General features: G+C 35.3%; 1 protein-coding gene across 8 annotated transcripts in view; it reads left to right on the plus strand.

Annotated features, from left to right (window-relative positions):
• The window catches only part of LOC133515840 (neprilysin-2), a 66,145-nt gene that overhangs the window by 22,798 nt on the left and 16,299 nt on the right, over positions 1-27,048 (plus strand). For 3 of the 8 annotated variants that reach the window (XM_061848441.1, XM_061848432.1, XM_061848448.1), the window contains exons 3-4: positions 19,968-20,122; positions 25,119-25,226. In XM_061848441.1, the coding sequence (XP_061704425.1) occupies positions 19,968-20,122; positions 25,119-25,226 (263 nt within the window). The remainder of the gene's footprint in view (positions 1-19,967; positions 20,123-25,118; positions 25,227-27,048) is intronic. The other 5 variants (XM_061848445.1, XM_061848444.1, XM_061848460.1 and 2 more) reach the window with 3 other exon arrangements.

Consider the following 27,048-nt stretch of genomic DNA (forward strand, 5'->3'; position numbering starts at 1 on the left):
TCTCTTGATACCTTAGATTAATCTAATCATAAGATTAATGTATGAATCTCTTTCTCTCTCTATCGAATCTCTTCACACAGTTTTAATATCTGTCCTATATATATTTTGCTGCTAACTATACTTATACTAATTCACATGATAAATGGATATTTACAAATGATTCGATGAATTGTAGGTAGTCGATGCTAATGAGTTGCTACATACACATATTTAATATTCGGGGCAAATACCTACTTCATATTTGGTTTCGGCAAACCTGCCCCTTGCTTTGCATTAAATTTGCATATAATACAGATACAATCCTGATTTATTCATATAAAAATCTGGTAACGTTAGAATACATTAGCATGTCATAAGTGATGTACTGAGGATAATTGATGAGGTCGCCGACCTTATAAGCCTGACACGTAACTGCAATCACAGATAACGGTAGATCCCATACTGTTAGGTTAGTCCTTCCTTGAGCCGGTCCTGTGCTGCGCCTGCGCTGCGCCTCACCGTTACCGCCGCCTCTCGCCCACCGACGTGATCCTTTGTGCGACCTGACCGCGATCGCTTTTCTTTATCTCGTTAACTAATGCTTTAATAACTGTCTGGCTCGTTTACCCAGTTTCAAACCAGAGGAAAGAAGGTAGTTAGTTTATGCCGAAGCTTATACAGTCAGCATGAACAGTATTGGATAAAACAACGCACCAAAAGTGTTTGTCACTCTAATAGTTTTCCATACTTTTAGGTGCTTTTAGGCTCTTATATTTGATGCACTGCAGAGTTGGGGAATTTGCTTATTTCGTATATTTTGATTAAATTTTATTTAATTGTCTTAGTTTGATGTAGTTTTGTTTTCATTAAATATATTTGGTTTTCACTTGTCGACTTTTAATGTACCTCATTTAATGGCCGGTGTTATTTTTGGTTTTGCTTTTATTGCAACAGTTAAATAAACGATTTACCTATCTACTCAAATAAAGGAGGTAATAAATTAGGCACTGATTGTTAGTAAGGTATATAATACAGTTGATATTTGTGTTACTGCAACACTATTAAAAGAGTTATTACATGTTTTTGTGAATGAGGACGGTCAAAAAGGTTCGCTGACCCGTCCGAGACATTGAACCTTTGTCGAACCGGTCAGATGACATTAAGACCTTTAGCCGACAATGCTGAAGCTGTGGATGGTTGCATAACATCTAAACCTCGACAGGCGAGACGGGTTTGTCGTGGCTCCCGCCGCGCCGGCAGTCACGCGACTGTACAGCACATCATTGCATTTCGGTTGATTACATTTTTACCCTATTCTAATTTGAATTTGAAGAGTCAATTTCCAGCCGCTCATATGTATTTCTCCTTTGTGAAACTATGTAATACGATTTATAAACAGTACCTCTAGTGTAATTAAATTCGATTTCGAAACGTGACATACGCGTTTGCGTTTAGTCTCATTTTGTATGGGTTTTTGAACAGCGCGCCAAGCGGGACGTTTTGGAAAGTCAAAAATCTCATACAAAATGACACTTAACGCAAACGCGTACGTAACGTTTCGCTGTCGAAAATATTTACACTAGGGGTACAGATCTAGCAACCACAATCATGTCAAAACTTTATCCTTAAGTGTCAAAAATTGGCCAAGTGCGAGTCGGTGCCGCACCGGATACATATATAGGTTTTTTCCTAAGGCCTACTCACGCTTCGCCTTTTTTTATTATTAGGGTTCCGTACCCAAAGGGTAAAAACGGGACCCTATTACTACAATAAGATTCCACTGTCAGTCTGTCTGTCACCAGTGCTATCGCTATGGAAAATGTAAAGACAAAACATAAGTTTTATTATTTGTTATAGCGGCAATAGAAAGACATACTCTAAGAAAATGTCAACTGTCTACCTATAATGATACTGATAGAGCCCACTGACAGACAGACAAATAAACAGCGTACACTCAGAAATAGGAATCTAATCATTGGCAACTTTCGGACATGGAAGCCTAAAACAACGAAAAACTCAAATCCTTTAGAATTAAATTTTGACATTTCGTGAATAACCCTGTACCTTGACCTTGGAGTACCGGCGTATTTTATCGCATCTGTCTTTAAAGAAGGACAATGGAGTTTAAAGAAGGACAATGGAGTTTACAGAATGTATTTATACACTTCTCGCGAACGTGAGGCCCCGACCCCGACACTCTGGAATGACTCCTCGCAACGTGACAATAAGGAACCGTATCGCCCTAAGATGCGCCAGAAGAGGCAGAACACAGTGCAATAAATTCTCTATATTTTTTATGTTGAGATCATAATATCTTTTACCAGCGACCGTAGAGTGTTTGTGTGTCAAAATGGCAAATGTCGTGAAAATTTTCAAACGGTAACTACTATATTTGCAAACAGACTTCAACCAAACTTTAAATAAAGGTTAAAGTTGACTCGATAGAAAAAATATGAACATGACTAATTTTCATTTACTTTACTTCACGTTGTATTTCACTTGCCGTGTAATTTTAGAACTTCTAAAATAGCTAGTGTAAATTAACCAAGGGATCTGACGAGCAAAATTCTAAACAGAATTATATTTTCATATTTACTGAAATAAAACGTAAAATAACCCGCGCGATAGCCATATGTTTTATTTCCTTCTAAATTCATGGCTTTACGCCCCCTCTTAAAATACCCTATATTTAAACCCCGCGTCGTGTGTATATACTTAAATAAAAATACTTTTCTAGGCTAGGAATTGAATTGAATTGAAGAATAATAAAGCCTTTTAATTTCCAGAAGTGTTTTTGTTAAATTTTATTGATTTTGACTCTGGAGTTCAAACTAGTTTGAATATGTATTATATTATATATCTTTGTCTCGGTCTTTGATCTTAACTGGCCAATTTTCGCCAGCTATATCTATAATGTCCTTCGATCGTCTTGTTTTCGGCTGCTCTTTTCCATTGCTCTTTGACAGGTTCTTATTTTTAGTTTGCTTTTATTAGTGTGCGTCCAGGTTTGGCCGCCATATGTAAGGTATGGTAAGATGCATGTGTCCATCGCTGTTTTCTTTATCTTTAGTTTCCCTTGAGGTGCTCTTAAAACCCCAAAACTTTCGCCAGGGAACACACTCGTATCTAAAGCTAAGAAACTAGTAGTAGTAATGTTTAAATATAGTGATTATTTAATTTACCTCGTAACCACTTGCGCAAAAGACTAGACATGCAACAGTTGTTAAAAAGGATATAATTATAGCATAACTTCTATGACGTGTATACATAAATACATTTCCTTGACTGCAGAATTAAAATACACATACTTGGGTCGAGGAAGTCACTATGTGAGAGTTTTTTTCTAAACGACATCTTTGAAGGGTTTACAGATTTAATTACTTATCTTAAAGGATTAATGGGGATCTCATAAGTAATAGCGTTATCTCTGGCAGGAATCAGCAAGTTACTTTAATATGCGTAAGGTCATGTTAAGGTAACATCTTATAACAGGAAAATTCGTTTTAATATCACTGTTTCCTTCGAAACCAGTGGTCACGAACGAAGGTTATTCCGGTTCGATACTTAATCATTCCTTTTTATGTAGTTATTATATCTTATAAATAAAGTTCTGCTTGGTTAAATCATTGTGTCGTCTTAATTGAAATACTATATACCTATTTGAGAACAAGACAATTATTTGTGTGATAGATTTCATGTGATACCTATCAAATTCGTGCCCAAAATATTAAAAAGGACCACTGCAAAAAAAATTGGGAATATAATTTTTTTTTCGCCTGCACACTACAGATAACGACATTTAATAAGTGTTAAAACTATTTTGTAAGATTTGTAAAATATGGCAACTTTTGACAAACCTTCCCACTTAAGAATGGAGTCTATGTGTGATAGTTTTTTTGAATATCTTTAACAATGGAGAAAATAATGGTTAAAGTTAGGGACCAGAAAAAACACATATACTGGGAAGTTATAGATTAATTGATATCAAATTACTTACATAATCTACGTATTCTCAGGAAAATCATATAATAAATTTGTCAGTTGGAACTATCAAGGTTAATTATTACATAAGGCTCTGATTTTTCATTAAAATTATATTGGTCAATTTCATTATAGTTGACTAAACCGTTTCGATGAATATTATAGTTGAGTTGGGAGCCCATACCTGAAAAGTACCCAATAACAGTTGTTATACGAAATCTTCATTCAACCATTACAGTCGACGAGTACAAAGAATATATTTTTATCGGAGCACTCCATACATGTAACTAAAAATATTAAGATTGCTAAGAGCGCTTTTTGATTTAGTGAACACTTTTGGTAAAAAAATTATAATCGCTCCGATACTCCAAAATAATAATAATCATAATAATGTGCGTGCCTCCCTTTGACTTTTTGACCCGTCGTATAAAAATATTAAAAATGAAAAAAAAAAATGCGTAATTCTTAATATTTTCCACGAAAGCCTATATGAGTATTTTTCAAAAAACTTAGTGGCTTATTTAAACGACTTAAGTGCCGCAATGCTACGCCCTTTGCTTGTATGGCTTTTAGTGTCGTATAAAGGTACAGAACAATCCATTATGCATTGTCTGAAAAGCACTTGGCCCTTTTTTTAGGTATCGACAAAGTTGGACACTAAACTTTGAGGCTTAAAAGGTGCTTAAAATTAGACACTTGGCACATGTTGAATATTAACTATAATTTGCCAAATGGATAAAAAATGAGCCATCCATTATAAAAAAGTGAAATTTAAAAAGACATATTGAGATTATAAAAATACAAGGCTCCAAAGTCACAATTTTTTTCTAACTTAAGAAAAAAATGAGCTATTTTGATTTGACATTCGATTTCTTACATTTCATTGAAACATAAATTGTATGACAACTATATGTATATGTATAAACGCGATATTTCAAGGTCAAAATAGGAATTTTCTTGATTTTCCATAGATTCAGTACAGACTAATGTAATGACATCACATTACAATATAATTTTGTTAGAGGCATTTCAATCCTCATGTGCTAGCGTCACAGTTTAACTCTCATTTCTTACCTTTGTATTGTTCCAATGCCATGAATCCCATACTTATAGACATTTGATCCTCAAGAAAATCAAAATCGATTGGTCATTTAAGCGTTGAAATCAAAGTCACGGATACTTTGGAGTATGTTGCATCAGATTTTGTTAAAAACGGATTTTCGGTAAGTTTTGCCAGATTTCACTAAACTGCCCGTAACTCGGAAACTAGAACCGACAAAGTGGGACCTTTGCACTAAACCTGTCACAAATATTGAACTAGGAAACCCATCCATTCGGATGGGAGCATTCGCTTCAAGACTGTTCATGATGTAGCGTAGGTAAATTTTTAATCGGTAGTATATAGTCTTTTGTTTTCACCCCCTAACACTTAAATTGTTATAATTAGTATCTGGCATGTAAAAAATACGACAATAATTATTACAATAGATTTAAAAGGAAAAGTATCATGAGTAAGTTAAACTTAATCTATTCATTTTCAAGTTCAAAGCAAGAGCGTCGCTCTCTGAAAAAATAATAAGATAAAACCTAGTAGTATTTCCAATGTCCATGACTTTAGCCGATTTTTACATTTACTTTTACCTTATTACAAGAGTCACTTACGCTTTCTGCATTCAAAACGATTGAAGCAGTGAGGCAAGGTCGAGGGCAACCGTGTGCCAGTCCTGACTAGCAGAATCGGCACTGTCTGACTTAATGTTCGCGTGCGGTACTTACCTACCTATAGGAAAGAAGTCTGCTCATATAAACCACGCTCCGTGATCGGGGCGACATACGACTGGTTTTCACTTTCATGAATACGAGTTGCATTACGTGTTTCGTTAGCAGACTGCGACATTTTTCCTAACTAAACACTTTGAATGTCTCATTCTTATCTACATAACTACGGCACTTATTTCTTTGTTTCACATCTATCCCCACTCGGATCTAGGCTGAGGATAATTACCTTTGCGCAATACCCCCACGGAACGGTCAGACATAATTTGCTTGTTGCGCTAGTAAACCCGCACCCTACTCTACCTAAGTAGCTTCAAATATACTTTTAAGTATAAACTCCCTCATTCCCTCAACACAAGCCTTATTGAGCTTACTGTGGGACTTAGTCAATTTGTGTAATAATGTCCTATAACTGATAAACGATAGCAACAGTTACAATACGAGTAATTAAATAATAAATAAATCAATAAATATTATAGGACATAAATTGACTAAGTCCCATAGCTCAATATGGCTTGCGTCGAGGGTACTTATACAACGTTATATATATAATATATAAATATCTATAAATACTTAAATACATAGAAAACACCCATGACTCAGGAACAAATATCCATGCTCATCACACGAATGAATGCCCTTACCAGGATTTGAACCCGGGACCATCGGCTTCATAGGCAGGGCACCCACGAAACCAAACCGTTCGTCCAAACAGTTGTATACTAACAAGTCCAAAAATGTAAACTAAAAAAAATTAATAGGTTAAATTAAAACAAATTACAGCTTTGCCCGCAAGAATTACTCTCGGCACACTTTTTTCAGACGAGTCCCTAGTTATTATAATAAGTACCTACTTGATATTGATCCTTTTCACATTTCATTGTCTAGTCTCAAAATGATACTTAAACGTAAATTGTTTTAGTTCAAGTACATATTTCATATAATTAAATATAATACAATGTACACAATGTATAAATGTAACTTTCCGGTTGTCCTAATACCTACCAAATATTAGTAAAAAAAAAAATACAACATATCCGATAATTAATGAAACAGACAGTAATGTCAAACCTGCTTACTGTATTACTACTTATTGTATTTTTTTTCTCCTCTGAAGACTAGTAAATAGAATTTAAGTATGGCTCATGATTTCATGATTTCATTTTCTTTATGCTGTTAGTATGTATGTTAACATTATGTACTTAATAATGAACCTCCAGGTCTATGATTCTTAAGTATGTTAAGTACTCTACATTGTACTTCAAATCCATTTGTATATGTGACTGTTTGTGTTCTAAATAAATGAAAAAAAAAAAAATTAGGCTCCCCAAATAACTTAAGGAACGAAGAGGAAGGAAACAGCAGTTGTTTACTGTATGGTACTCCTTCTACCCATTGTTTCTTCATTTCACGGACAACACTCTTGTATACATATACTCTTGTATAGTTTACTCTCTCAGGGAGTAACCTGTTGAAACAACTTAAAAATCTAATCTTGACACATGTCTACAGTATTGCGAAAAGTTCCAAAATTGATTCAATAAAATGAGGGTCATGCGTGCTATGAATGGAATTTTATAAGCTACAGCAAAATTTACGTTCTATTTTGCAGAAGCGACCATTAAAGCTATAGTACCTGGGCGACCGAGCTTTGCTCGGTTATAACTATTTATTGTAATATGGTGGTGTATAGGTGATAATCTTAATAAAATTTTTTTACTAAATTAAACTTGTCTAAAACAATAAAAATTAAAAAAATATATATAAACTTGAACATATATAAAAAAAACAAAAGTTAGTCATCGGGCGAGATTCGAACCCGTAACACTCGTTTCTACTTTTCTAGCCGTCCGCGTCTTAACCCGCTGGACCAGACGGACAGTGGCCGGCAACACGAAATTAGCGACCATATTCTGCGTCGAAAGAAAAACGCATGAAAACTCGAAAACACGCGTTTTACCAAACATAAGACTAATGTAGGTCGCTTGTATACCCCCAAAAACCCCCATATACCAAATTTCAGCGAAATCGTTAGAGCCGTTTCCGAGATTACAGAAATATATATATATATACAAGAATTGTTCCTTTAAAGGTATAAGATTTAAAAAAAGCGGCCAAGTGCGAGTCGGACTCGCGCATGAAGGGTTCCGTACCATTTAAGACGTATTAAAAAAAAATCTACTTGCTAGATCTTGTTAAACATTTTACCACTTTGGACACACATTTTACCACTTTGGAACTGTCTCTCGCGCAAACTATTCAGTTTAGAAAAAAATGATGTTAGGAACCTAAATATCATTTTTGAAGACCTATCCATAGATACCCCACACGTATGGGTTTGATGAAAAAATTTTTTTTTTAATTTATTGACGTATTAAAAAAAAACTATTCACTAGATCTCGTTCAAACCAATTTTCGGTGGAAGTTTACATGGTAATGTATATCATATATTTTTTTTAGATTTTTCATTCTGTTATTTTAGAAGTTACAGGGGGGGGGACACACATTTTTTCACTTTGGAAGTGTCTCTCGCGCAAACTATTCAGTTTAGAAAAAAATTATATTAGAAACCTAAATATCATTTTTGAAGACCTATCCATAGATACCCCACACGTATGGGTTTGATGAAAAAAAAATTTTTTTTTAATTTTTATGACGTATTAAAAAAAAACTACTTACTAGATCTCGTTCGAACCAATTTTCGGTGGAAGTTTGCATGACAATGTATATCATATATTTTTTTTAGATTTTTCATTCTGTTATTTTAGAAGTTACAGGGGGGGGACACACATTTTTTCACTTTGGAAGTGTCTCTCGCGCAAACTATTCAGTTTAGAAAAAAATGATATTAGAAACCTAAATATCATTTTTGAAGACCTATCCATAGATACCCCACACGTATGGGTTTGATGAAAAAATTTTTTTTTTTAATTTTTATGACGTATTAAAAAAAACTACTTACTAGATCTCGTTCGAACCAATTTTCGGTGGAAGTTTGCATGGCAATGTATATCATATATTTTTTTTAGATTTTTCATTCTGTTATTTTAGAAGTTACGGGGGGGGGGACACACTTTTTACCACTTTGGAAGTGTCTCTCGCGCAAACTTTTCAGTTTAGAAAAAAATGATATTAGAAACCTCAATATCATTTTTAAAGACCTATCCATAGATACCCCACACGTATGAGTTTGATGAAAAAAGATTTTTTGAGTTTCAGTTCTAAGTATGGGGAACCCCCAAAATTTATTGTTTTTTTTCTATTTTTGTGTGAACATCATAATGCGGTTCATAGAATACATCTACTTACCAAGTTTGAACAGTATAGCTTTTATAGTTTCGGAAAAAAGTGGCTGTGACAGAATCGGACAGACAGACGGACATGACGAATCTATAAGGGTTCCGTTTTTTGCCATTTGGCTACGGAACCCTAAAAAGGAGATCATCGATCTTTGGCCCAGTAAGTACAATTGCGTATAAAAGTCCATAGGTACAGTACAAAATTTCTATGCAGCGGGGTACCTTTTCTCTGCAGATGACTGTACAATTATATTAATCAATACGCATTTTAATACGCAAAATAGTTACAATATTGGAGGTAATTGAAACGGGAATTATAAATACATAATAAAAATACATTTAAATGCTCATCTAAGTAATTCAATATATTTCATTGAATGGGTAAGGAGGATATATAGGTTAAGATATATTTTCGTACATCAACAAAAGCGTTGCTGTTGACAACGTCTTTATAGCATTGACATAAGGTTTAACTTTACCTGAACCATTAGGTTTTTTTACTAAGGAGTTAGGCTACTGGTGGAGACTCACTTCCCAGGATGCAAAGTAGTAAATGAGCAAGACCCAGAACAGGATACAATGAACTATAATCCAACTGAAAGCGAATGGAGAACAGCAGAATGTATAACAGAATATAACAAAACGACCTGGGCGGTAAATAGTTTTGATAACTTTAAATCGCCGGGAACAGACGGAATTTACCCAGCCCTACTAAAATGGGGTGGACATACATTAATCAAACACCTATCCAATCTACTGTGCAGCTGTATAGCCTTTAGATATATACCATATAAATGGAGGGAAGTGAAAGTGATTTTCCTCCCAAAGCCAGGCAAAACCGATTACTCGGACCCCAAGTCTTTCAGACCAATCAGCCTTACATCCTTCATGCTAAAAACACTAGAAAGACTATGTGACAGAGAACTGAAGGACACGGCCCTAAAAAACATAGAAATCCATCCAAACCAACACGCCTACAGTCAAGGGAAATCAACTGACTCAGCTCTCCATGCTGTAGTAAGCAACATAGAGAATGCGCTAGCAAGGAAGAATTCATGCCTAGGCACCTTCATCGACATAGAAGGAGCCTTTGACAAGACAAACTTTAGCAGCATTCAGCAAGCATTACAAAGACATAGAACCAATCCACTCGTAACCGAATGGATAATGAATATGTTAAGACAGAGAATAATAAGACTATCCGAAAACCAAACTCATCAAGCACTAGTCATGAGAGGATGCCCCCAGGGAGGAGTACTCTCACCACTGCTATGGAACCTGGTGGTGAACGAATTGATAACAAAATTAAATAACGAACATTTTATGACTATAGGGTACGCAGATGACTTAGTAATACTAATCAGCGGCCTAGTAATAAACACACTGTGTGATCTCACACAGACAGCACTGAAAATAGTAGAGAAATGGTGCAAGGAGAATGACCTATCGGTAAACCCAAAAAAGACCGACACAATTCTCTTCACACACAAACGAAAACTGGGTACATACGAACTGCCAACCCTTTTTGGCACAAGATTGACACTTTCAAAGGATGTAAAATACCTAGGCATAATCCTGGATGATAGACTGAACTGGAACAAACACCTGGACAATAAACTAAACAAAGCAACAGTAGCCTTTTGGCAATGCCGGAGGATGGTGGGCAAGAGATGGGGACTTGCTCCTCACATCATACTGTGGCTATACAAAATGGTAATAATGCCAATGATCAGCTATGGCTCGGTCGTATGGTGGCCCCGCACCCAGCTAACCACGGTAATAGACAAACTAAATAAAACACAAAGACTAGCATGTGTGGCTGCGACGGGCTGTATGAGAACTACTCCGACTGCGGCGCTAGAAATAATGCTAGGACTCCTACCATTACACATATATATACAAAAAGAAGCGGCTGCCACGGCTCTTCGGTTGAAAAAGCTAAACCTATGGACATCATTCAGCTCATCGCACAAGAAGATCTATGAAAATATGATCTCAAAACTACCCATGCTGGCGGCGCCCATCGACAAAACACCAAAAACTATGATCTTCTGGAAAGAATACGCCATATCATTAACAGAGGATCCTAAAGAAGGACTAGACCAAACAAACCTAAGAATATTCACAGACGGCTCAAAAACATTTGAAGGGACAGGATGTGGTGTCTTCTCGGAAGACCTGAACATACACATCTCAAAACCCCTGGGAGAACATAACACGGTATTCCAAGCTGAATGTGTGGGAATAATAGAAGCTTGCAATGCTATAACAAGACGACAGGTGAAACACGAAAATATACTAATACTGTCAGACAGTAAATCAGTACTACAAGCGCTATGCAGCGACAAAATTAACTCAGAGCTCATACTCGAATGTCATCGAAGCCTCACGGAAGTGAGCAAAGAAGGCAACAAAGTAACAATTCAATGGATAAAGGGGCATAGTGGATCAAGAGGAAACGATGCAGCGGACGAACTGGCCAGGAAAGGCTCAGAAACGACGGCATATGGACCCGAGCCCATCATACCCCTACCAATATCCTATATACACAACCAGCTAGACCTACATCACAGACAACTGCACAATAAATACTGGAATGAAATGGACACATGCAGGCAGACCAAGGATTTTCTACCGGAACTGAACCACAAACTCACCAAAATACTACTGAAAACACCTCGACACCAACTACGTAAAATAGTAGGATTAATTACAGGACATAACACACTTAACAAACACCTACACAATATGGGTAAAACAGACAGCCCCATGTGCAGAGCGTGCATGGAAGAAGAAGAAACAACAAAACATATTCTCCTAGACTGCAAACAGGTAGAAGTATACAGGAACAAATACCTAGGGAATCCGTGCACACTAGGAGAGGCAATTAGCAGCCTGAAAACTTTGCTAGGCTTCGTGGAGGAGCTGGGGTGGTTAGAGTAGCGCTACCTCGTTTCACGCAAAATAGGCACAATGGTTGTCGAGTTGCGGAAAACGCCCAGAAGCACTAACTAACACTAACTAAGGAGTTATATTCTCTTTGTACTAAACTATTCAGTGGGTAGCCATTAGTCATAGCTTCGATATTATTCAAAATATCAGTAGTGTTTTCATTCACATATTCATAGGTAGATAGGTACCTACTTTTAAATTACAAATCGACTATTAAAACACCTAAAATAATTAGTTAAGAAATATACTTATTTCACTTTATATTTATGTTTAAAGTTAGATTTAAACGAATTCAGCATACGACAATATCGTGCTTGATAAACGAAACGCGACATTTTTTGTTTCATTCTGTCAAATATTTGAATGCAAGGCCACTCTTAAATGAACCTTATATCGTTGAAAAAAAGAGTTAAAATGGTCAGTTATCGATATGTTCACTCTCTTTAGAAGTAACAATGAACTTCTTGATTTCAGTTTCATTTACTTGTCAGAATTAGTCTATTTTCTTTTAAAAGGCTATAATACTTTTACAGAATAGTGTGAGTCTTATACCAGTTTTTCTTATAGTTTTCAAGCTTTATTTTCAGGATCTATGAAAATTCCCGTTTTATTTCATGATTCTTCTTTCACCATATTAATATAGCAATTATAACGATTAATTTCCTGTTTAATACATGTATACGTTCTACTTGACGAGGATGCCCAAACGCTTAAGAAAATCGACGATCTCGTTTCGAAGACTAGATCGTTAGACGTTACACGTTTTTGTGCTGTTCCAAAATTGTTATCTTTTCCTCGTTGGCGGTTAATATTTTATTTGTTTGGGTAAGCAAGACTATGTTGTATAAAACCCTACCCTTTCCCGATTGTCTCAGAACAGTCAGGTTGTGAGGACTTCGTTTTCATAAATTTTACAACTGAATTGTCACAAAAGATTGACAGTTGGCCGGTGGTACATATATTTAACTACAAGATGTGTACCCAAGTTGTCACTAGAAGTTCAGATGAAAATAGTAACATTGGTCCATAAACCGACAGAAAGTACAAAACAAAGTATAGAAAAGCCTCGTAGTCTACGAATTCTCTTCGTCTTTTGCCTTGGAGTGCGAGTGCCTTGGAAAGTGATTTTTTAATCATAAGGACGTCAGAAATTATGCAAAATAGAATCCTATTACTTTGAAATAAAGTTAAAAATCAGGTAAGAAATATATTCCCTCTGCCTTATAAAGGCTTAAATCGACCTGATATGTGGCCAGCTGTGATTGGTCTTGCCTAGAGTTGGTAAGAACTAGAGTCTTTTAAGTCTAAATTTGAAGAACTCCAGTCGTTACTACGCAACTCTACACGACGTCTTTTAAGCCCCGAGTATTTGAAGTGCACCTAAAAAGTCTTCGAATAAAGACTTCGTCAAAATTTGTATAGGTATTATCGACTTGTAAAGGAAAATTGGAATTTTATAATGATTTATGCAAAAGCCATGAATTTAATGTGGAGACAAATCCTTTTAAAGAACTTTTATACATCATTTGAGAGTTCTCTTTAAAGGGCTCAACTATTTACAAAAGACTTAGGTCTCGATAAGGACTCAAGTTTTGACTTACCTAATGACTAGAGTCTGAAAAACTGAGTCAAGTCTTACAGCAAAGGACAAAGGACTTGAGCCCTAATCAACACTAGGCTTGCCTGACAGCCCTTTCCAGATTGTTTAGTAGCCCGTCTTGTCCTCCTTGTGTTCGCCACACAACACGCGACTCAAAGTGACCGGACCGTCCACTGTCGTATCGCTTACAAAATTAAAATCGTAACAAACAAAAACAATAACAGAGATCGGTCGCACGCGCTTTTCATTTTTCTTCACAAACAACCAGGCTTAACGTATTTGTAGGTACCTATTTATACTCGTAATGTTGGCCAATATTGATTTTCTCTAACAAGATATTGAATATTTTATGTCCATAAGTCTAAAATCAAGGAATGTAAGTAGATAAATAGGTATATTTCCTAAAACCAGTTCTGTTTAATGAATTTGAAAGTAGGTACTTGTGTTTTGTACGACTTGGTCAACCTGTCTGGGCTGCGCAGTTCAAAATTTATGGAAAAAATTACAATCAACATCTAGATCTCGCTCATTTGAGATTTTTTTATGTGATTACCTACTTATGTTACGCATACAATATTTTGACCTCAGTATTAACGGGTTTAGAACAGAATAGAAAATTATTTATACATAAAAACAACAAAGTAAATAATGTCACGTACAGTCAGCATCAAAATTAGCGGATCAAATAACGCTTCATAAGTATCTAAATCTTTAAAAAAAGTGATGTCTTCAATACAGAACCACTAAGACTGTAAAAGATATAACTTTGGCCCCGAATTTTAGAAATTTATCTATAATTGGAAAAGTTATCCGGAATATCAGATAATTTTGTCGCGTTGTTTCATCCGCTACTTTTGATGCTGACTGTACACCAAATAGGATGCCGCTCAGCATAAGCCGTGTCTATTAGATGCGGCACTAGTTTTCAGGGCACTAAAAATTAAAAACTAAAACAGAACAGAATAGTAATTGCTTTACTTTCAGACACATACGATATTTTTATCTTATCCTTTCCCTTGTTTAAAATGCATATTTAGTTATAGGAGAAAAGTATTCGATGGTAGAGAAACGATGTTGACAAAGAGTTGGCTTTCGTCCAATAAAATTCCTTTGAGTACCTATATATACGCATCAAAGTAATGCGTAACAAACTAAGTATAGGTACCTACATTTTTAATGACGGCGTTTTTACTTCCTACCTAACCTAGTACCTAGCGTGTAGGTATGTAGGTAATAGAACATGACACACTCCGTTTTTCACATCCACATCACATCACATCACAAGCACATCCCTCGCTACGCAACCTCGCACATTTCTGGTGGAAACGCAGCCTTATACAGGATCAACAAAACGAAGAATTTACAAATAAATTTATGCGAATGCAATCAATTCCAAGTTACAGTTTGTTTAACTTAAATACTCAATTAATTAACCTTTCTCATAAACACACTCTATGAATTGGCTAATTTAAACTTAATTGCATTTAAAAAAGTACAAACAAATGGTGTCTTCTTAAGATTTGAAAACAGCTGTAATATGTATGCATAAACTTTGCGATCATAACATTACTGGTGAAATAATATGACCTGATTACTTTCAGTTAGGATGCTATTTCGGTGAGTACTGTCGCCATTAGATATATCGGAGCAGCCATGGTGTTCACAAATATCTGAACAAAGACCCTATTATTAAGACTTTAACTTGCATGAAAAAAAGAGGGGAATGGCGTAACCTTCTACATGACGGCATAGCGAAGCATGATGAAGTCTGGCTCGATGATTTAAAGCAGAAAAGACTTCGGACTGCACAGGAACCATCAACAGATTCGCGCTTCACCTGCGATCTTTGTGGCAGAAAGTGCCGTGCTGCGATTGGGCTTTACAGTCACAGGAAAAGATGTGCCGCACCTCCGATCTCCGACGGCGCACGGACCTCTTCTTCTTCTTAATAACCTGTCGCTGCAACAATCATCTGTCAAGATGCTGTGGCCAATGATGATGATGATGATGATGAACTTGCATGTCAGATTTTTGAGCGCCTTGAGATATGTCGGATGTTGACAGTACCTACACTCTGGTGTAACAATAGTTATTTGTACAACAAGAGAGCAAAGTTTGATATTTCTTCGAGTGCTTGTTTTGAGTCCCGAGCAAGCGAAAGATTCTATAATGTAATATAAATAAGGGACTCAAAAGCGCACGAGATGTAAAAAACTTTGATCTCGTGTAGTACACAAAAATTTTCACGTCAGTCAGCCATCAAAAAATGTCTTGCTCATGTTTTCTGAAGGTATTCTAACAAATAACTTTAATTACCGCAATAAAACAAAACGAAAGAAATTTCAATAACACGATTCATTAATACGATTAATGAATTAATGAACATCAATTGACAGTTCAATCGACAACTTTTTCTTGTAAATAAAAACTTTGCAAGATACGGTCCAAATTACGCATAGTACTATTTGTCAACTATAGTAGAGATTGTTAAAAGTAGTCAAGTAGAATTATTTACTGCGTAACAATTGCGTAAATTTTTATAAGTTCATTGTTTTGATTGTATAATAAAATACGTAAAATATGGTGTTTTTATTAAATATTAATCTTTTATTTCATTAATTAATTATTACGAATGAAGTCTCGTAGGGTGTTTTGGAACGATGCGGTCTGACTTATTTCGGGAGTCTATTTAAACCGTCAATATACCGTTGAATTACCTATGCACTTTTTTTGTCTCTTTCTTTTTGCTAATGATGTGAAAGGGACAAAGAAAATAGAATCCAAATACTTCGAACTTGTATTAGGCCCCGCACGTTGAAATGACATTCGAATATAAAGGTCACTTGAATATTATTTTGTCTCAATCAGTGAGCAGCGATTTTGCTCACTGTTTTTAAGCAGTAAATTACCCTTGTTCGAGCTGCTGACGTGAAAAAGCCATTTTATAATATAAAATGATCACATTACTCAAAAATAACACTACTAACACTACTACTAAGTAATTTTGCTATACAGCTGTGTTCAGGATTCGATAGGCTACATCGTAAAAATCTGATGTCAACCAATGATATTGTAACTCTTGATAACTATCAGGAGTGAGCGCACTTTTAACCTTAAAGGTGTTCCAAAATTGAAGCGCTTACTTTGTACAAATTGTACATGTTGGCTTTAGTCGCGCCCAGGCAAGCGAGAAATGTGCACGTGCCATCAAGCTCCTGCACACCGAAAGAGGAAGAGTATCTATGTCATAGATGAATATGAATTGTATGTGAAAAGTAATTAACAAGAACAAATATATTCGTAGGTAATGAAATAAATATGGAAGTATTTTATGTATGCTTAAGTATGCTCCTTACGTATAAGTTCAAACTATCTATCGCCATCTTAAATTTCTTCATTGATAATAAATATTGATGTATGAGGATCTGAAAGGCCTTTTAATATAAATCAGCAGCCGAAATTGTGAAAAACGGCAGTCATCATGGCCACATTTTATATTCAATCTCGTCGAGCAAATACGGATGTCATCAAGTAACGCGGCGACCACGTTCAACTCAAAATAATCTATTTCTGGTTATAATTTATCAATAACAATCACAAAGATAACTTTAGACTCCAAGAAGAACAAACTAACTTTAAGGTTTAGACCTATCAAACAAAATTTATTGTTTCTTGTCAATAAACTGCAACATTTTAGTGCGTGGCAATATTTTATTATTATGTTACACTATGGTTGTCACAACAGGTGGATCGTGGGCAAGTCAATGCACGGGCAGAAGCAACTAGTAGGTAATTATTGACATGTGTCCTCTAAAATATGAAAATAACGTACTTAACTTAATTAAGTAGAATCAGAGTAGAATGTAGTGTATACTGGATATACGAGTACGTAGAATATATTTTTAATAAAAAAGTACCATTAAAGATGAATTTGTAGCAACACATATATGTTTAAATAGTTTTTGTTAAACTACAGCATATTATTTAATAGCCCCACAGCTTCAAATTGTATGGACTTGATGGGCGTACAAAGGATATCGCACTACTCAAGACACTTAAAATTACTTAATCTCTAGCTAAATTTTAAAGATAGACAGCTTGCATGATTGAAATAGTAACTACGTAGAAAAAGAACACTCTGAACACTTATAAGGAGGAATGGGTCGTCAATGTTAGTACGGTTTTTTAGTAGTAAAGTGTTTCATTACTATAAGTCAACTTCACCGCTCAGTTTATGCTATTAATCGACACGGTGCCGGTAAGAATAAGTTTCACTTGTACATATTTAATCTATCCACGAATAAAAGCTTGCCAAGACAAATGCAATTCTGATTAGTCAAAATAAAGGTTCAAAATACAATGCATTGGAAGATTCTTATCACAAAATAAAAACCCTATAAACCTCACCTTTAAAACGCTTCAAAATTCGTAGTATTTTCTGTAAGCCGATCAATCTTATTTTACCCTAAATGTACGTGACAAGGCGCGGATGAATGATAGAATGCTTTTAACACAGTACGTTAAAAGCATTATGTACGTATATTACTAAGTATCACTCGGCAATACTAAGCCTGTATTTAATAGCAAAAGGCAATTGAGCGATCACACCCAACCATGCATTAACATAGGTAGCTACTTGCATACCGACTTATTACACATCCATAAAATACGAGTAGTAACAGTTCAATATTCGAATACATCGCGATCGCCATGATAGCTCACAACTTTCTAACCTTTAAATACGAGTATATTTTCTATTCCCCACACGCGTATTTGTAATAAGAGAGTTTTCTTTAGACCCGCGTAAGAATGGATGAAGCCTCCCTAGCGACTATTTTCGTTTAACACTAAGGAAAATTGCAGGTATACGAAAATCGGGTTACCAAAGCGAATTTGGAAGCAATTTTCTCCTTCAAAGAATAACGTTCATTTACAGAAAGCCCACGTTGTTTAGCTTTCGAGCTTCATATTCCAGTAATATAAATAAAATAATCATTTGCCATATACACCCGTTTTTATTACTTATCAGTAAAATGACTGGCGGTTTTTGTTGTAAAACAATAAATTATTTAATTGATTACCTACGGTTACATTTTATAAGCTAGTGGTTCGCCACAAACTGAGTACTCGTATATCGCCAAAAACTATGTATATTATGAACTATATTTCTTGGACATCTATTTAATTTTCGACGCGATTGAATAAAAAATGTGAAGTTCAAGATGGCTGCCGTTTTTACAAGTTTGACTGCGGATTTAAGTTAAAGGGCATTTCAGATCCTCATATATCAATTTTCTTTATGACCGGGACAAAAATGAAGAAATTGAAGAAGGTGGCCAATTTTTTAAATTTTGATTTCGGTTTCAGGTGCCTTTAAAATCATAAAATATAATTGCAAGAGGGCAGACCTTTCTCTCAATATTGACAACGAATTTATATTAAAGGCCCTTTCGGATCCTCAGATATCAATTTTCATCATGAATAGAGCAAAAATGAAGAAATGCAAAATGGCGGCCGTTTATTACAATTTTGACTTCGAATTCCTATTAAGGAGCCTTTCGAATCCTCAGACATCAATTTCCATCACGGTTAGAGCAAAAATGCAGAAATTCAATATGGCGGCCGTTTGTACCAATATTTATTACGGATTCATATTAACGGCCTTTCTCGGTTATGAATTTTTGTCATGATAAGACCAATAAATTCAAAAAATTCAAATTAAAAGTGGGCTCACTTTGATTTAAACTATTACAATTTTTACACATTATTAACTTATAGAAACGGGACTTAATCGCGTATTAAGTTTTAAATTTACCTAATATTATTATTCGGAATATGTGCTTGTTAACCGTATAAATCCTTGAAAACCAAGAACCTTGTTTCATGCAGAGGTGACAAATAAATACTAAATTCAAAAACTTTGCCATAATATAATAAAGATATTATAATACTCGTACGTGTAAGTGTACTAAGTATATTTTGAAAATTGGCAGGGAAAACTAAGTATGACTTAATCTCTCCTGTTAAAAGTAGGTACCTACAAAGAACCACTGGAAAGGGGAGAAATAGTAGATTATTATACAAGGGCTAACAGGCACAGCACTCATTTTTTTTTTAATTCAATTCGCTTTATATAGATACTTTAAACATTGGACGAGCCTAAGCGGTGGATCAGCGGGCTACCTTACGACCATATTAAATTAACTACCTAGTGGAATTCGGAGTTACATGTGACGTTCTAAATAAAGTTGAAATTTATTACAACTAGGATTCAAAACAAATTCTTTTATTACGTATTTTGATTGATGTTTAGTACTTTTTGTGTTTAAATATATGTCTACTTTGCTTAATTTGTTCTTCGTATATGACATTTATTTCAGTTTGCCGTTTGTTAACAGACCATCATTTTGGGGCCAACGGAGCAAGATGGAGAAGCGCCTGCTGATGGTGGCTGGCGTGACCAGCGCGCTGGCTGTAGCCTTCTGCGTGGCCTTCGTGCTGGCGCTGCTGCTCCGCCCAACGCCTGCTCAGCCCGGTAACACACCTCTACCTATTCATAGCCATTTTCCATTAACTAACTCAGCATATCTTTACAAAAATCAAATCGAAAATGAGACTTTCTACAGCATGGCTACCTACTCAAAATTTTGCAGACATAAAGCGTTTCACACAACGTCCGATGCAGTTCGACAAGCGCGGCAGGCAACACTTCATAGTGACATGCAATTAATTTTCCGCCTTCCGAATGCCCCTGCAGTTTCGTAGATCACATGTTTAACGACTATATGCAACTCTAAGCGGACCGGCGTATCCTGACTCCGAATGTTGAACAGTATATAAAGATCAGAATTTTGTAAATAAATACATACCTACTGATTCTGACTACAAAGATTTAAAAATTTCACTAAAATGGTGGTGCTTGCATTTTAACATTAATTATTCTTTATTGTATCGTCATATATATAGTGCCGCAACAGATGCAGGTGGAATGCATAATTAGAGAAATTTTGACGTAAATATGAGTCACAAAGTTACAATCAGCCGTCTCAGTGAGTATTTATTCTATAGCCACTTGAAGTAACGACACCAGATACAAGGAAAACTTTTATGATTTGTACGCAATATGTACATAATTAAATTATCTACTATATTTTAAATCAAACCTATGGTCAATTAACAGTTATGAAATTTGATAAGTTCTAATTGAAATGTAAATTCAATATAGGTTGTCCCAAATACCATAATAAAATAAGGAAATAATATGTTATTCACGTGCATTATTTTGTAGACGTTGCTTACTCGTACCTACGTAGCGAGAGAATTTCATTCCCCAAGGTGGTTCATTGCGGAAACTTCCTCATATCCGGGATCGGAAAGGCCGGATGCGGCTTCTCTAGGGCTCGTGCCACACCCGCAAGCAAAGATCGCACAGACAGAATAAGCTCCCGTCAATCTTGGATTACGTGGTAATCCATGGTCCTATTGACGATATAAAATCATCTGGCATTATATTTACCTCCTTAGTTTACAATACATAAAAAAAATACATCACGCCATAAAGAAAGAATCCTCGGTCTGTTTGTCATAATTAGTACATTCGAAACATAAAATATCGACCTGACTGTAAATACGCAAAGTCAAAAAGTGTGATAGTATTTCAACTTATTCATATTAACGAGTTTCCATATATATCAGTAACATGTTTAATCACACGGCGACTTCGTACGCGTGGATTTGTATGTTGGTGGTTATATATTGTACACAAGCAGATAATATTATGCAGCAAAGGATAGCATCACATAGATATCAGTGTCTAATTGGTAAGTTTAATTCAAGTATAACAATCATTTTATATATTATATGATCGAACGACATCGAAATTTGCATTCGGTATGATAACTTTAAAACGGGCATACCTATTAAACGAATAGTTTGTAATATTTTCTGGTACCATATCTGCATATCAGTTCGTTATCAAAATTAACGTATACGCTCTAATTACACATAGGTCATAAGATCATGCGTAATTCACGGGAACCAGTTAGTTAAATAAAAACTTTGTTGGAACATTTTTTTTCATTGATAGTCGCAATTAGCATATTTTAGATGTATTTGTGAGAAAAAACAGTGTTTCTCCTCTTAAATTACTAGTTCTGCTAGTCAGACTCTAGGATAACTACTTATTGACTGATTACCCGTAGGTCGGTATTCATAATTCTTAGTAGTTAACTTGGCCCTCTGTTAGTATCTCATTCTGAATAGGTATACTAAAATCGTTATCGCGCTTAAGGGAAGGAATTTCTGGATAGTGCCATTGCATTAAAATACGAACCAAATAAATAGTATCTATACAACAATTTTTTTATACGTAGGCATCTTAGAACATTTGTAGGATTGCTGTTGCATCTAACAAGTTGGAAATGCTAGTAAGGCAGGCAAGGTAACGTATTATAAGTGAAAATTATTAGATTTCTGGTAGTTGGCGCGACAAGTGTAAGGCGAGGGCGGAAGCGCTAAGAAGATTCATATCAGACGTGATTAAAATTTGCACTTCGATGCGTGAGATTCGCCTTGCGGAGTTTTTACGATTTATACGTCGAGCTATAGCAATAGGTATTCATATTATTTTGTTAAAGGAAAAACTAAATAAAAGTAAAACACCAGAGTTTAAATAAGAATAGTTAACGTAAAATGGGTTATGAATGGGGAGAGGAGGGATGACAGAGGGGTGAGTTGCTTCTTACAGGCTACTGCTATGTAAATTATATATTCTAATAACAAATCAAGCTATTATAATGTTCATAATCCCAAAGTGTCGATCCAACAATTTTCAAAACTCACCTTAGTAGGAAATTCCTCCTCACCCCTACTACGGGGTGAGCTGGGTGGGATTTTCTACTATTTCGTATTTATCCTTAAAGTTATGAAATGGAACTACACAAAATCATAAAAAAAAACTTAAATTCAAACGACCGGTATGTACATATAAAAATCAGTTTGCCACGTGTAAAAACAAAGTTTTATCGAGGTTTGAATGTCAGTTTTGTCCCTACTCACCCCATTTTATGGTACGTATTTTTTTATAAGTATATAGCGTTAGATATGAATAAGTGTATCAGGTACCGTACCTACAGTTAAAATAAATACCTGCCGCAGTGTGATCACGAAATATGACGAAACTTCGAGTTGCAAAAGTATAATTTTCAATAACAAAATTTCTGACAATGACTAAACATTACATTTATTTAATTATTTATTGGCACACTCTTGAGAAATAGCACCAGAGTGTCAACAATAGCTTAATGGAATTGTATGTAATAAACTAGTGTATGAGAATTTGAAATGTAACCATTGACCAGTCAACCGCATAATTCGTTGGCGTTCACAAGCCGGCTATTATTTCCGATTGCTACTACCTACTCTTACGCACCTGTCGTTGGGACACCGTCCAAGGCTAAAAACGGTGAACTAATAGGGTATTTGACTTAGTACTTAGTCCAATCAGAACTTTTTTCGATCAGTCAAAAGAATTAGCCACTATGGAGTTTATATAAAACACGAAAAGGTGACGTCCCTTTCATATTAAATTATCTTTGTAGTCTCCGATCTATTCAATAAAAATTATGGCAACGATGTAAAATAATCTATTACAACTAGAGTCAACTTCCCTATTGTATACATAGATATTATTCCTACCATAGACGAACAATTTTTATTATCAATATTTATTAATATCGTATTTTACGAAAGATAACGTGATAATTGATTAACTTATCTATGAAGATTTAACCTGTCTCTTTTTTTCTTTCAATTTTCAATCAATTTTTGCAACATTTGACCACGCTTGCCGGCGTATTAATTTTTTTTCTTCGAACAATTAATGCATTGACGTCTCGATTTGACTGACGGCAGTTTGATGGATGAGGCCATAGAGATAACTGTCAATGTCTGTGTGTCACGCGTAAATACTAGGAAATTGGTGGATGATGGAATCCTAGTTGTGTTTTACCGAAACTACGTCCTTAGTATTCTAGGTCCATGATTCCTACTAATAAAGAAGTATAGATATATATCACAAAAACGAAATTGTTTAGCGAGTTAAACTTAAACGTTATATGTATATTAAGAGTTACGTCGGGTCAGCACCTTGTATCTATTTGCCGGGCCGATTGATCTATGTGATCAAACTACATTTTACCGAAGAAAAAGTCCCGCGTGCTGTGGTTATTTTCACAGCTTCCATAATAAAATCTCATAAAAACCACGTCACACGCTCACATCACAAGAAATGCGTAAAACGCCTTTGAAAGAAGCCACATGCTCGACGTTAAATCGTTTTAAGCATCTTACACCTGGGTACAACACAAGGCCTTTTTTACTAGGAAAACTAGCCATTCCTCTTTGTATACTAGATCAGTCCAGTTTAGAGTTCACGAGTATGTTTTTGGCTTATATAAGTACTACCGCATTTTCTGTTGTATTACTTATCCCATATTTCCTACAGAATTATTTTTAGCAAGTACCTTTACTCACAAATATAATTGGATACCCAATACTGATTAGAATTTGATATTGAATTATAATGTTGAGAATCTGGTGACAGAGATAATATAATAAATTCAACATGCTAGGTAGCATGGTGGTAGCTACTAAGTTGGATATTTTCTTCAGTATAAGACGCTGACACTGACATGTTGGGTACTTGCCGCAAAAAGAGCTATTACCGGCTTGAAAACATTTACACGCCATTTTTCAGCGTTCCATACGTTCTCCGCTTTTACCCTACACATATGAGTCCTTTACTAAACCTTACATTAAATAAAAAATTGATTATGGATTTGACTGTCTATTTGTCTCACATCAAGCATAAAAAAAATATAAAGTAAGTTCAGTTTTTATAACACGAATGGCCAGTAGCTAGATCAGAAACTAATATAGAACCTAGGACGTAACAACAATAGTCGTAGGCATATGAAATTTACTCAAAAATATCTACGTGTTTCCGTTTCCGTAGGTAATTGTCTAAGTTAAGCCAGGAAGGTTTTTTTGTAGTTGAGTAAAAATAACGTTACGTTGTGTGGAATTGCTTGTATTTTGAGGACAGCCAAGTATAAATAGAATTTAATAAATTCAGATTGTATGTAAATTTACCTTCTTAAGTACAGTCAGTATCATAAGTAGCGGATGAAACAACGCGCCAAAAGTATCTGGTATTCTGATAAACTTTTCCAAATATAGATACATTTCCAAAATTCGCGCTCAAAAGTATATCCTTTACAGCCTTTGTTGTTCTATATTAAAGACATCACTTTTTGTTAAGCTGTTACAGAATGGTAGATACTTATGAAACGCTATTTGATCCGCTACTTTTGATGCTGACTGTAACAATTCATTTTGCTTACACATATATCAAATAAAATACTTATCCTACCCATAAAATGTCATTGTTTTTCCTGGCTGTATGTTTTTGACACTTAGAGCGCTTGTATCTTGTCATGCATTCACTTGTCATATAAATATCTGCATTTTAGACATGCCACAAACTAGTGAACTGAGATTTTCTGAATCCATGCCGCCCGCCACCAATTCCAAAGGGTCCGACGAGAAGATCTGCAGCCAGCCGGGGTGCGTCCACACAGGTGAGACTTGTAAAAACTTTAAGAACTACCTACATCATAATAGTTTGGACAATATCTCTTGTCAGTAGAGCATAGGCAGAGAGAATAATACTGTTTTTTTAACACTATTTACTAATAATCACTCCAAAAAGGGATAAATGTAGTTTTATTTATTCTACTGCTACTGACAAAATTGTTTTGCCAGAATATATACAGTGTGTCGCTAGCCATTGGACAAAGCCGAAATGTACATGGGAGAATAAACTTTTTAGCGTCACTCGTTGCCATGGTTACGATTAGTTGTCCAGGGGACAAAAGTTCATTGAAATACTGATTTTATGGTACTTAAATGTATTAAACTTGCGTTTTTGTGGTCGTTATAACCAATGTCCATAATGGGCCCCCTACTAAGCATGTTAATAGAACGGCATACAACGTCTCTTCAAACAAACTGTGCCACTGTTGTCCCTTGGACAACGGGACAGGATAACAAAACAAAAAAAGTTGATTCACCCACATATGCATTAGGGTATTTAGAACCAGTGTACAAAGTATCATAACAACCGGTGTAGCGGTTTCGAAGAAATTAGCAAATTACCATTTTTTACTTTGGAGCAGCCTGTATGTGTTAGTAGCTCCTAAGGTAATATCTTCAAAGAATAGCATGGAACCTTCTTCGACCTTTTTGATTATACTTTGACTTTTTATTTTATTTTTTGTTCCTTTTTATCTTTTTTATTTATGACACTAATAAGCTTCTAACTTTTGAAAAATGTCATCATTATCAAATATTTCGAACAACTTGTCAAAAACACTGCCAAAGATTAACACAGTGTGTTTCTTTTTGTTGTCGATTATTGGCATTATTGCAAATAACTTTTGTACGAAAAAAATATTTTTTTATCTTTTGTTCTAATTAAAAAATATTAACGTCAGAGCATTCCTGAGAAGTAACCCTACGTGGGATTTCAGGGTTTGTCCAATGGCTAAGGTTACCCTGTATATTTTGTTGACATCATAAATGCACGTTATTTCGTACGGGCACATATTCTTACAGCATGCATATTGCTGATCAATTTATACGCTATATGTACACCCCGCTGCATAATTTCATGGTCACTTTATGAATGTATTCATTCATTATAATGTACATGCAATTTTGCAGCTCGCTGTACCTTCCTACTACTCCAATTGCCATACTACATTCGTCCTCATAGCTCGTAGGAATAGAGTCCGCCTTAGCTAACGCCGCGCCGACATGACGTGACAAAGTGTAACAGTGCCACAATTATAATATTTGCCACTCCATGCTCTGTCATTACAAGGTCTGTGCAGAGTTAACTTGGTTCGACACATACATACTCGTGTATAGATCGTGTCATTCACGAAGACGCGTGCTTTCACTCGTATTGTCATGTTATTAAAGGTTAGATTTGACAAATCGGCGCGTCATCGTGGATGACAAAAACTATACACCGTGTTTTTTTGATTTCCGTTAATTTCAAGGGTGCATTCCTGAGCTTAAATTAAGTGACTTTCTCAATGACACCGGTATTCTAATTAAGTCCATTTCGGAGATAATGAATAATTTATTTTTTATCTTATAAGGCCCTTACGAGCGTACACACTTTCCTTATGGCCTGTTCACATATTGATTAGTGTTTAGTACGAGTGTGTACATTTGCTACTAAACGTAACTACTATCTCGGACGATCGATGTTCAAAATGACATTGATATGTCACAGTTTTTAATAGGTTGGTTGAATTAAATGTAATGCCCGTGTTACAAGAACGCTATACGCAACATTTAATTACTTTTTATAATACAAAATTCAATTATAAA

Source organism: Cydia pomonella, chromosome 1 (assembly GCF_033807575.1).
Source record: "Cydia pomonella isolate Wapato2018A chromosome 1, ilCydPomo1, whole genome shotgun sequence".
Classification (NCBI taxonomy): Eukaryota; Metazoa; Arthropoda; class Insecta; order Lepidoptera; family Tortricidae; genus Cydia; species Cydia pomonella.